At 37.5% G+C, this 13,353-nt stretch overlaps 1 protein-coding gene across 5 annotated transcripts in view; it reads left to right on the forward strand.

Moving 5' to 3' along the window:
- Positions 1–13,353, forward strand: part of aopep (aminopeptidase O (putative)) — a 72,881-nt gene that overhangs the window by 16,115 nt on the left and 43,413 nt on the right. For all 5 annotated transcript variants that reach the window (XR_003443895.2, XM_027167578.2, XM_027167579.2 and 2 more), the window contains 2 exons: positions 4,176–4,365; positions 5,005–5,117. Coding sequence is in view for 4 of the 5 variants with exons in the window: in XM_027167578.2 (XP_027023379.1) it covers positions 4,176–4,365; positions 5,005–5,117 (303 nt within the window). In the remaining variant the exon portion in view is untranslated. The remainder of the gene's footprint in view (positions 1–4,175; positions 4,366–5,004; positions 5,118–13,353) is intronic.

A 13,353-nucleotide genomic window follows, 5' to 3' on the forward strand; every position in this document is an offset into this window, starting at 1 on the left:
TCATCACTACTTTTTGGCTTGTAGATTGCTGCATTTTAGCTGCAGTGTATTCTGGAATCTACCAAAAACTTTAATTTCAGAATTTGTCTACATACTTTAAATTAATGATATTAATCCACCTTGGAATAAAATGATTGATAAAGGAGCTCTTGCTCTGTTTAGGTGCTAACAGAAGCGTCTGATAATTCTTCATTGTATGTAACGATCGTTGAGTATCTTTCTCCATTTTAACTGTGCTAGTTGTCTCCCCATGCAACGTGAACATCATAACCAACAACTAGCAGTGCTGATCAAACATTTCATTAAAATATTTGAATGTCTTAGGATGTTGTTGTTTTCTGTTAATGTGTTGATCATCTGACAGGAAGGAAAGTGTGTTAGAGTGCATGCATGTTTCTCTGTGTCACTGCAGGTGTGCTCTTAAGCATGTGCTGGCGTGAGGTTATTCATGTTCTGTGTCTCTATTTGATTTCTGAAAGAACTTGTATTTGACAGCTTGTATTTGCCTGAAGCCCTTTTTTGTTGATAACTTGAGACTAATAAAGAATGAGTTCTATGCCAATAAGCCCCTCTTCCAGATCTCACAGGTACTTGACTTATTTTCCATATTTGTGCACACATGTAGTGATGATTAACCCTTTATATTTAAAGCTCAGAGAGCCATGACCATAATCCATTTTTATAGCAATAATCTTAAGTACATGTAATTTGGCATCAACACAGCATGTTCCTTAGGCTACTTAATACACAGCTTTTTTGTCATTACATACGTATGAACTGATGTTTGTCTGCTGTTTGGATATTAGCATGCTGTCAGTTAGCATGGCCGTCTTCTCGTGTGGAAAATTTGTTGGCTCCGACAACAAAAGCCATCTTATTCAACTGTTGGGAAATACTTTTAATGCACAAAGGGCACAAATAAAACCTCTGGTCTTAATTTTAGACGAGACATGATTTGTTCTTTCCAGATTTCCACCCATTCGTGACAGCCCTGTGTTTGTGCACCAGCTTTCTGTTGGTTTGAGGTAAGTATGAGGTCGATGTTTCTCAGATTTGAAATGGGAGGCATTTGGCTTTACATGCGGTCAATCTTCTACTAAAAATAGTGATGTTTTTCTGTATCTGGATCAAATAAGATTATTCCTTTTTCCTGTCAAGCTAAATGTATTTTATGAATTTGTGTGTGTGTGTGGGGGCATTTTTAGACTTGTGCTTTATTCCCATAATCAGCAGATTCTAACCTTTATGTAAAAAGGCAATAGCAACACCAACACAAACCGACTTTCAGTCCCTGACTCTTCTTTCTGCAGATATAATTTATGCATCATGAACGAAGCTGTAACATTCCCCTGTTGTCTACCCGAATATGTTTTTCACTACGGTTGTCATTATATATAAAGAAACGTTTAACAACTTGTCCAGTCATTCGAAGCCCATTTGCAATCCTGACTTTGACTGTATCCAGTTCGCAGTGCAAGGGACAACCACCATGCACAGAATAAACATCACTGTCTTTATTGTTTATCTTCACAAGAAAATTTTAATATGCGCAAGGTTCTGTGTGCACGACACACAGTGTAGATTTTAAATTCACTAACCATTTATTTGTTGATGGAAACATGTGCTTTATTGATTGGAGCATAAATCTGAAACTGATTTGCCTCTGAAGAAGAAAGAGTGCATGATGCCTGCTGTTCCTGAGACTGGAAATGTTCCTTACGTGTAATCAGAACAGGTTTTCTGCAGCCGGCTCATGTCGCGTACACTGTAGAAGAAAAATATCAGTCTTGCTTTTGATTAGAGGTGCTACGTTAAATTATAGGCCTGATCCACTTCAGAGCGTTTATGAATCAGTGAGGATTTCTCTTACAGACATGAGTACCTGTTATTAGAATTTTTATTCTGACCGTACTTTTTTTTTTCTTAGTCGTTGACATTTTTGTGTGCTGTCATCACAGCAGCTGCATGGCTTAAACCAGGTGAGAGCATTCTATTGGATTTTAGCTAGCTTCTGCTTTTTTGCAGTTCCTTCAAGGCCATCAAGGGAAGTGGACTGAAATAGTCCTGGAATTGTGAAGTCTACAGGAAGTTGAGGAAAGTTTAAACTGTTCTCATAAACAAAGAGTCATAACAGCATGAATGGAAGGTACGAGTGCCACATATTGCTGTTAGTCAAACTCGGTGTTTTGTGCAGCTATCTTACAGTTCGCCAAAGCCTTTGTGTGCAGTGGAGCGGAATGAAATCCCTTGGGTCCAACGCTATATGAATATATTCTGAAACTAAAAAGAGGGAGTGTGGAAAGCACTTGGGGTTTTTTACCAGTCTAAATAATAAAGCACTGGTGATTTTGAATAGAAGCACTATTGTATCCACTGACCGTGTGTTACATTTAAAAACTATAATGTGGGCAAGCCAAGACCCGAGGACACAAAAGAAGCGGGTGTTGGTTCTCTTGTTCGCCAGAGTGACATTTGGAGCAGGGTTTTGATTGTATGGTGCACACACTAGAGGCCCTGCGGAAAAAAGGTCACCCGTAGTAATATGCAGAGATAGCAAACAGAAGCATGTTAATTTTTTATGACCAGATACCTGACTTTAAGCTTATATAAACACCTGATATACCAGACTTCTGATCCTTATCGGTCAGCTGTGGAGGTTTTCATGCCTAGCTATTTGTTTTGAGTTTTTGACATCATTTTATTTGCCCGTCTCTTACCAAGTCATATTTGAGGTTAAACTATTGACCAGCCTCAGCAGTGTTTCAGTAAGTACGTCCTTTAATTTAACTACATTAGCACATGCAGAAGGAAGAAGAAAGAGGGTGCGGTCCAGAAGGCTTTTCCAAAATCCACAGGCATCTTTTGAACTCTGTTTCTCCTCCTTAATGATACGCTGATCGGGGAGAAAAAAATCCAGCGCTTTGATGTGGGTTTGGGGTGGCCGTGGTGTGTAAACCTGCCAAAACTAGATCTGAGTTGATGTTGGGACTTGATCAACAAATCACTTCCAATATTCAGGGTAAAAGCTTTAAAGATGCAATAGTAACTTTTTTCCTTCTCAGTTGTATAAATGGAAAACATTAGCATGATATAAAAGTGTTTAAGCTTTGGTATCAACACAAATGTATTATGTAGCTGAGAAAACCCGTTTTGGAAGACTGCTCTCCGGGCCAGAAAGCTTGTCTGTGTTTACATGGGCCTCATGTTCATCTTTTTATAGACACTCCCATTTGACCCTTCACTCAGCTCCATCTCACTCCGGTCTGTTCAGAGTAATACAAAGCAGACTTTGCGAAAGAGCCTAAGCAGTTATAATTTTACTGTGATCAAATGATCATGTCATGCTTCCTGAACAGTTGATGACAAAGCTTAAAATGAAAAGAGGGGCAGGTATGGGTAATGCTTTTGATCAGAAATATTCACACTTTCACCTATAAACCTCACTTCTCATTTGATTAGATATTTGTAGGAACATTTACATTTCACTGTTAATTTGAAGCTCCTGTGCAAAATGTTATTTTTGGTAGTTTTTCCACCCCAACTTGCAATTCCTTTACCCCAGTGTTTGAACACTTATACTTTAGATGAATTCATAGAAATGTATGGAAATCTCCTGTGCAACTAGCTATCCTAGTTAGTTAACAGTACTATCTAGTTTTTACTAGTTATGACAGTCAGCTGAAAAACTCATGAGAACTCATTACAAATACAAATTTTATAATATAATATATATATAGTATAGTATATATAAATATAGTATATTGAACAAAAGTACAAGTCGAATTTCAGGTTATAACTTGGCTATCAAGCAGGTAAATACCCAAGTGGGGAAAACAAAAAAAACCACAGGTCAAGGCTAAAATGCTAACACCATCACCTATCTTATAGACTCTTTTTGACACTGTAGATTTTAGGAGTAAATCAAATCATTCTAGTGTTTTTGTATGTTACCTAATTAAATACTAGAGCTCTTATCTTGGCATAAACATCTTTAACTGTGAAGCCATTTTGTTACACTTGAATTTCTGTCCTAGACCTTTTGTGTTTTTGTCATGAATTAATTTTCCATATGACATCATACCTGACTGCTGATGGTGCCCCAAACCATAAAAGCTTTTTGACCACAAATCACTGTTGAAGCTAATCCGGTTTATCTGTGTCTATGTATTTTTCAGCCCGCATATCATCTTCCTGTCACAGAGTGTGTTAGCGGGTAACAGAATCCTGTGTGGGACAAGGCTGTGCCATGAGATTGCTCACTCCTGGTTTGGTTTGGCCATCGGGGCACGGGACTGGACAGAGGAGTGGATCAGCGAAGGTTTTGCTACATACCTAGAAGACGTGTTCTGGGCCCAAATCCAGCAGGTATGTGAACCACTGCAGAATCAACAGCATGTTCTGCATTGCTCTGCTTTTATTGGCTTTCATCTTATCTGGTAGCTTCACAATTTCAGTTCTGTTCTGATATATTCAGTATGTGTTGCAGCAGAAGTGCACACAAAGACAGCAGGGTTTGCAAGTCAGTCAAGATTAATTGCAGTTTCTCTCTGATTTTCTGCTTCCTAGACACTGTTCATTACTCAGCCTAGAGATCGTGCTGAAAAATGTCACTTTTTGATCCAAACAGTTACTGTTAATTTTGACACAGTTGTTTGCTCAAAATAAATAAACGTATGCCATCAAATATATAGAACATTTCTATATAGAACACTCAGCAAAGTAGCTACTGACAACTGCACAGATTTACAATATGTGTAGCAGATTGACTTGCCTTATACTCTTTTCATAGCTTCTGCTTCTATTTTATATTATATATATATATATATATATATATATATATATATATATATATATATATATATATATATATATATATATATATGTCTGTGTGTGTCAATTGAGTGACTTTAAAGCAATAGTGTAGCTTTAAAATTAATTTCAGTTTTGCCTGTGTGACAAAAATCTCATTATTTTTATTACTTTCTCACACATACATAAACACAGTCGCAAATAGGCAGCACTGAGAATGAGGAGCAGAAGCAGCTGAAGGCTTTGCTGAGATGGAGAAGACTGAAGGATGAATTGGAGAACTCTGAAGAGGAGCTGCAGGTCCTTAGGTCTGACAAGTCACCCCTCTCACGCTAACTATCTGCCTAGTGCTCCACCTGACGTCTCATTACTGATAATCTGTTTTATATACATGCAGACATAAACACAGGCACATTTTTAAGTTATGGTAGATGTCAAGGGTTTATCATTAGTACAGCCATTATTATTTATATTTAAAGCTATAGTGCACATTATACACATTATGGATATTGTGTGTTGTTTTAGCACCAGTGTTAAAAGTGGCCTGTTAGTTGGTAAATTGCCTGTTTATCTGCACAGCCTTATGTCAGTTATATTAAGTGTCAGTGTAAGCTATTTTTGACAATCAGTGCTGGCTCATACTGTATGTACAGTAGGACGAGTATAGCAGAACTACAGCAAATATATAAGCCACTCAGTAAATGATAATTAACATTTTAAATTCAGTAGAATTAATTTAATACATGTTGCTATAAGAGAGTTTTTCATTATTATTATTATTATTATTATTATTATTATTATTATTATTATTATTATTATTATTATTATTATTATATGACTCACTATTGAACCTAGTGGTCAAAATAAGAACTGCAGTATGCACTAATTAATAGACACCCATTAGGGCACCAATCACACCGTCCCATTCTTGCTTTATAGAAATTGACCGTTGCCAGGATCAGGTTTATATACCAGAGATAAAATAGGGATAGTTTATAAATAACCTGTAGCCTTCATGTTGTATAGGACATAATCAGAATTAAATCTAGTGTCAGTGTAGATAGTGTGTTGTGATTTACAACATTTTCTATTGCAAAGATCAGGAGAGAGTGAAAAAGGTTTATGTCCGTGCATCACAATTGGGGTGCTCTTGAGTGACTTTGTTTCTCACACGCAGGCTGAGAAAAAGAAGAAAAATATGTCTCATCCAGTGGCTGAATTGTTTGGGGCTAGTTTTGTGTGTTTATTGGCATGGGTTGGTAGTTGGTCTGTAAAATTTGCTAAAACCTGGCAGCCATGGTTACTGATATGAGCTCTTCTGTGTGTGTGTCTGGTAATGGGGAAACAAGCCTACAGTTCCATATCAAACACAGCTAAACAAAGGTATGAATAATAATAACAAAGGTAATATAAAATCTACAAATTCATGCCAACTTCAAGTTTAAAAATAATGATCATAAACCTATCATGAATTAATTGATTCTGATTAATCTAAAATAAATATCAGATGATTCTATAGGATTTTTTTGAGCACTTCTTTGGTTCATTCAACTGCTGAAGCCGTGGTCTGCAAAAAGAACTTACAAAGCATCCGCTTGATCTCACTGTAGAAAGGTATTCTGGCAAAAAGGCATATGGTCTGATAAGACCAAGGGCATGAGTTCTAAAATATATATTGGCTAGAAAAAACAAAACAGCATAACCATGGGAACGCAAGGTGGTGGCAGCATCATACTACGGGGCCACATCTATTCAGCAATTTTATGGATATCTCCAAAAACCAATCTGTTTTGGCATCTGTTCTTTTGGACAGCTAAAGAAAAGAACACAGATCATGGCACTGTACACCATACTGTACTACACTATTTTGCATTATATATTTCTTAATCTACTCTCCTTTTCACCCTTAGTAGAACACTTGCTAAAAGCTAAAAGTACTTAATAAATGTACCTTTATTTGATAAAAATAGATTATACGAGTTTTATAAGGGGGTTATTTTAGGGACACTGAGTAGTAAGCCTATATGAAATAGATGAATAATTAAAGATCATGCTACCATGGTACAGCGGCACAGCAGGTTGTGTTGCAGTTTAGCAGCTCTAGGCTCACTGGATTCATCCTGAGCTTGGGGTAATGTTTTTGTGGAGGTTGTATTCGAGATGCAATCAACCAATGCGTGTCTTTGGGTTGGGGAAGGAAACTAGAGCATTTGTTAGAAACCGCAAGGCACAGGGAGAGCATGCAAACTCCACAGATACATGGCAGAGGTGGAAATGAAACCTCCTACTTTGGAGATGAATCTGAAGGTGTGAGGCTATCGTGCTAACCATAAATCCATTGTGCCCCCCATTTATAAGAATTGCATAAATATTTAATCAAATAGTGCTTGGTGATGTTATGTAAGGCTTATGTTTATTTCTTCTTTGTAGAGAGAGAGTTGAGCTGTTTTTGTTTGTAAGATATGAACAAAAAGTGCAGGGTTGTTTCATCAAATAAAGCAATAATGTGGATTTTTTTATTTTAGGACCTAATGTACACAATTTCCAACTGAATAATTATGATACTGTAGTAATCACAGGTGTGTGTGTGTGTGTGTGTGTGTGTGTGTGTGTGTGTGTGTGTGTGTGTGTGTGTGTGTGTGTGTGTGTGTGTGTGTGTGTGTGTGTGTGTGTGTGTGTGTGTGTGTGTGTGTGTGTGTGTGTGTGTGTGTGTGTTTAGGAACAAATCTTCACAAGAATTCCACCGCTCTAGCAGGAAACATGTCTGAATTGGCCCCTAGCTCTGCTTTAACTTTTGGGATCAACGTTCAGACTTCTATTTTTTCGGCTTCCCTTCAGTATGTATGCAAAAAAGAAAAAGGACCCATGGTGGAAGTTAGACTTTTGCTACCATACTCTGAATCAACTGAATTCACCTCATTCCTGTCTGTGTCTAAAGCCTGCTTATAAGCGAGTGATTTTTGAAGCAATGTTCCAGCATGCTCCCAATGTAGGCATATGCCATAGTTATAAGAAACGTGGATGTGGCACAGGCTGCTTTTGCTAACTGTTTTCATATGCCAGCGCTCCAGCCACATTAGCAGAGATGGGAATTGTTTAAGAAGCCATTGGATAACAGTGTGGAAATACAGCTTAAAGCTTATAAAAAAAATCTCTGGTAACTCAAGTGTTAAGTTATTTTAAATTACAAAAACTAAAATAATAATAATAATCATCAATAATTGGACTGTAGTGTAGATCTCACCTCATGATTCAGACAAAATGCCAAATACATAGAGGTGTGAATAGAGGTAAAAATGTAAATGCTTTTGTGTTTTAATCACATTTGGAGTTGCTTAAAGATGCATGCCACATAAAATTTCATAACTTTAGTATTATAAGATTCTGTCTCGTTAATATCAGGATTTGTAGTGTGAATGCTACGGTTCAAGGGAAAAATGGAGTGACTCAAATATGGAAGGGATGGCATCATTTGCTTTCCTCTGTCAGTCTCTGCCACACTTTCTAATCATGGCTGTCTCTGATCTCATGTATGTAGATGGCACTTTTTTCAGTGACACAGCATAAGCAGCAGTTTGGTAAGATGAGGTTGCTGGCTGTGTCTAGGGGGAAGCACATACTAGCCCTTCCCCTTCCCAGGTGGTAGATGTTGTGTGATTGCTTGACAGCTAGCTGGTGGGTGGGAACTGACAGATGAACAAACTGGGGAGGAAATTGGGAGAAAGAAGGCCATTATTTAACCAATAGATTCATATGAGAATAGGAAAATAGGGCACATTCCTCATGATTTGGAAATTTGAGCATTTGAATGTGTTGAATAATGATAAATGTCAGCTCTTAAGCATGGAAAATAAAGAACATGTTGTTTCTTTATTATATTATGAACTTAAACATTTTAGAAATCCTTTTGCTATGTACCTGTAAGTACCCTTCAGAAATCCATAAGAAGTAAAACATTGAAGCCATGTTGCAAATGTTATCTCTCAAACATTTTTACTACATACTGCATGCTTTCTACACAACATTGGCTCTGTACTTGCCACATGCACTATTCTGTATAATCAATATTATTTGGGATTCAGCTACAAAAAATTCCTAGTGAAGAGTTTTGAAGTATACACATCAAATAAATATATTAGCTTTTTAAGTTATTCTGTTGGCTGCTGGTCAGTGGTTCAGTCCCAAAAGCACTCAGATCAGTTTTAAGTTTCTTTCGATAAAAGCCATCAGAACCAACGCCTTCAGCTATATGAAATGATAAAGTTTGCCTTTGTTAATAGTGCTAACAGTGATGGGTGATATGAAGAATTTAGATTGTTAGTCTCCACAGACATAATGCCTCAATTTTTTTAATGAACCACACTTTATTCACTAGTCGCTATGACAACATAGTGGCATGGCTGACAACTCAAATAAGATAGTTGGAACTGTTGGATTTTTTTTTGAATGGACATTGGACAAGTGCGAAAAAAAAAAAAGTCGTTTGGAAAATGTTTAAAGGCAAGATTTGTCACTAAGAACCTGCCCAAATAGTATGCCCAAAACCAGATGACAAAGGACCAGAGACCACAGCAACAGCACCACATCCTGAAACAGCATCGAAACAAATAATTATAAAAATTGCGTTTGGAAAGGCACTCCTTATAAGAAAACATATACTGAAAAAACATCAGTGACATGGTTTATAGAAAGGATATAATACCCATAATAGGTGTTATAGCCATCTATCAGGATTTAAAAAATGCTTGGGGATTTTTGGAAATAATTGGATATGGCACACACGTGCATGTGTTTGCTCCAGGCCAGTTCACTCAGCCATGCAATGAGACCCTTGCAGATAATGAGCCTTGTTTGAGTGGTGTGGTGATTGTTTGTTTGTAGACAGGTCATGAATACGGGGGCATGGTGACTAAGTGGTTAGAATGTTTACCTTGCATCTCTGGGGCTGGGGGTTCTACTCCCATCTCTACCCTGTGTGCAAGGAGTTTGTTTATTCTTCTAAGTACTGGGAACTCCAGTGCAAAAACATGCCTTGTAGGCATCTTAAAATTTGTGATTGTGCCCTGCAATGGTTTGACACCCTGTCGAGGGTGTATGCTACAAGGACCCTGGGGTAGACGCCAGATTTCATGTGACTCTGTGGAGGCTAGGCATTACAGGAAATAGATGGAATGGATTTACTCTGTGTAAATTATTGAGATGAATTAGATATTCTAGATGACTGGCATCTCTAAATTGTCTGTAGTGTGTGAATGGGTGTTTGAGTGTAATTGGCACCCCATCCAGTGTGTCTCCCACTTTGTGCCCTTGGGTAGAGTCCAGGTTCTCTGTGTAGGACAAGCAGTACAGAAAATGGATGGATATAGTAAATGAAAAAACTCAAATATACAATTCAATACTATACAATGTACATTGTGTTCATGCTGTGGTTTGTACACTTTTCAGCACATGTGAAGAACACTAAATAAACTTTTTTCTCGAAAAGAAATGTTTGAGAAAATCGATGGAAATCATGTTCAATCTCTCACATTCAAAGAGTCTGATGACTAGAAGCAATTCACCCATTCATGTGGAAGTGCAGACTGCAATGTATTGTGTGTTTTGATAAATACCTATTTCTCTATTACCTATTTTTTATTCCCTCAAGGTTGTTTCTTTCCCCCAGCTTGGTTATATGACATTGGGTTCAACTTGTCTTTTAATCCCTTAGACTGAGATTTGTTGGTTTATTCATTTATATTGAATGAGCTCAACCATTATTTGGATCTGATAATAATCCCAGAATTCATGGGCATGGAAATATTATAGTTTTGGCAGATTCTGATCACCTGAACACATTTTAACAGCCCTATGTTTACATGTAGAAAAAGCATTTGAAATGTTTTATTCCTCTTATACTATGGCTAATATTGTCAAGCTGGTAACATTGCTAATTGGTAGATTTACTACCAAAAAATAAATGTCCTTGTTTGATGCAAAAACAAGGTAAAAGGTAAAATAAGCCTTAAGGAGACCATTCAGGGAATATCTACATTTGCATATTATTTAGTACATTTGAGAAAGGTTGAAATATGAAGCCAACTGAAAGGATACAGAGTCACAAAAAAATCAAGCTCTGTTACTGAGTCTAGGTGTGAAAACAATCTAGATTTATTGACTCGAAAGACCAGTTTGCTTCCTTAATCAACACACAGCTTTCTGTTGTAAGAGCTTTTAAAAATCATTTTTAATGGCTGACTGATTCACAGTCTCTGGTGAAAAGCACACTGTTCGCACTGTTGTTGTTTTGCTTCTGCAACACTACTGTTCTAGTGTTTCCTTCCCCCAGACACTTTATGGCCGGTGAGTTAAATGTTAGTGGATGCCAGTCTTCTGTGCTTATTCTCTCTCTCTCTCCTTCTTCTTTTTCTTCACTGTTGCTCACCATCACTTTGACCAACAGAACCAAGAACAAACCTTATTAAAAAGAGGCAGGGTGTGTGAATACGTATTATTTGAGACCAAAAAAGGGAAGAAGTCCAGTTCTGAACCTTTTGAAACAGGTCTCACAGTCGTTCATGTGTGTTGAAACAAGCCTAGTTCTCTCACCTGAGTGAATCTGTACCTGCAAAGATCGATGGCATTCTTGGCTGCTACAGAACTGTGAACTCCCACATACCAGGCGTGGCTCCATGCCTACGAGTGTCCTTTAAAAAGACAAGGCAACAAAATATCAACACGCACTATAACTATCATGGCTTCATTACAAAAGTGCAGATTAGGGTCTGACCTAAAATGACAATACAAGATAGCAGAGATTTACTTCACCACACCTACTGTAGTATGGTTTCAAGTTGTCTATGCAATAATTGGTTGAATGTTTTTGTAGGATTGAAACTATCAGTGTAACCAGCAGATCAACCGATTACATTTTGCAATTGATCCAAGGGTCATAGCAATGTTAGATGTCTGAAATAGTTTTTCTTCAGTAGCTTATTTCTTGTTTCTCACACAGAGACGATACTTACATACTCGTGTTCAGGAACTCACAGCCCATTTTCTTACTTCTTCTGTTTTCTAAGATTTTTTGCCTTCGGTTTCTTTGTGTATACAGTACTCCCAAGTGTCTGTTCCAGATTCTCCTTATTGTGATATCTTAAGAACAAGTAGTTGAGTGTTTTAGAATTATAGAATAGAATTATCAGTATATCCATACGTTGAATTGATAACATTTTGGAACTGATCCAGACAGAATCAACGACACAGCAAGGGAAAATGTCTGAAAGTATTCTTCAATAACTTGGTTAATGTGAGACGTTGTATTTCTGGTATACAAAGTAGTTACTAGAATGACTTGTTTGTCATCAATGTTTGTGTTGTATACACTACTTTGTATACCAGAAATACAACATCTCACATTAACCAAGTTATTGAAGAATACTTTCTGACATTTTCCCTTGCTTTGTCCTTGATTCTGTCTGGAGTGTTCTGTCTGGTGTTTTTACAACCTTTTTTGAGCAAGATATTTTAGTTGTTAATTAGATAGTTAGCTACCAAAATTACTGCTTACGCTAGCATGATTTGAAGTTTAACAAGTTGTTTTTCTTTTTTGGTTGGCTGTGTCAATCACATTGATGAGCATGGTACTTGTGAGAAGATTACAATATTGGCTAGAATAATTGTATCCCAGAATAAAGTCAGTGTAACTTGAATATTGCCGACTTTCTACTTATAAATCATCAGATTAATCCACACACTAAAGAAACATTAGAAATGAAACCCCCTAGAAGGTGCTGATAGCCACAGAGTTGAGGTTTTTCTTGTTTGAACAAATGCTCCAGTTCATCGGCTGGCCAATGGCAAAAAAACTATTTTTCACTGCTGCCTCTACCCTCATCCATGAAGTAAAAAAAAAAGATTTGTAAGAAAGTAGCGTGACCCAGGCAAGCGGCGCCTGTGTATTGATCCTGCAGGGCCAGCATTGCAGGAGCCTCTTTATAGGCGAGCTCGGTTAATCTCCTGATGTCGATCGATGCTTTTAAACTGGGGTAATGATCACATGTGCAGCCATGGCTGCTGCTACAACCATTGTTTATTTGCTAGTGTCTGCTCAGGAAGGAAACACTCTATCAGTCATTAGCTCTGAGGGCACAATCAGGCAGCAAAAAAAAAAGTTACAGACAGGCTTTGGCTACTGTTGTGTTCATATATTATATGTGATATTATTTTATGGGTGTTGCCAAGTCTTTCACACGAACCAACAGGCTGCATGTTATACGAAAGAAAAGCTATACATTTATAACTGATAGAAAATGCTCAGCTTTTATATGGAATTGGCAGTAAACTTTGTTTCTATGGTGATCCTGTGCACCCGTGTCTGCCTCCAGTAAGTCGTATGAGCAGAGCTTGACCTGCTATCGTTTTGCAAATGCATGCATATCAGGGGCATTTACTAGGCTGTTAAGTGAGTTTTAATGCCTGCTGCTGTCAGGGTAACCCCACTCAGACCTCAGGCAATGCAGCGTTTTTCCCTAACAGCCGTCAGTGTGCTAAATGTGCTGTACC

This window comes from Tachysurus fulvidraco, chromosome 14 (assembly GCF_022655615.1).
Source record: "Tachysurus fulvidraco isolate hzauxx_2018 chromosome 14, HZAU_PFXX_2.0, whole genome shotgun sequence".
Classification (NCBI taxonomy): domain Eukaryota; kingdom Metazoa; phylum Chordata; class Actinopteri; order Siluriformes; family Bagridae; genus Tachysurus; species Tachysurus fulvidraco.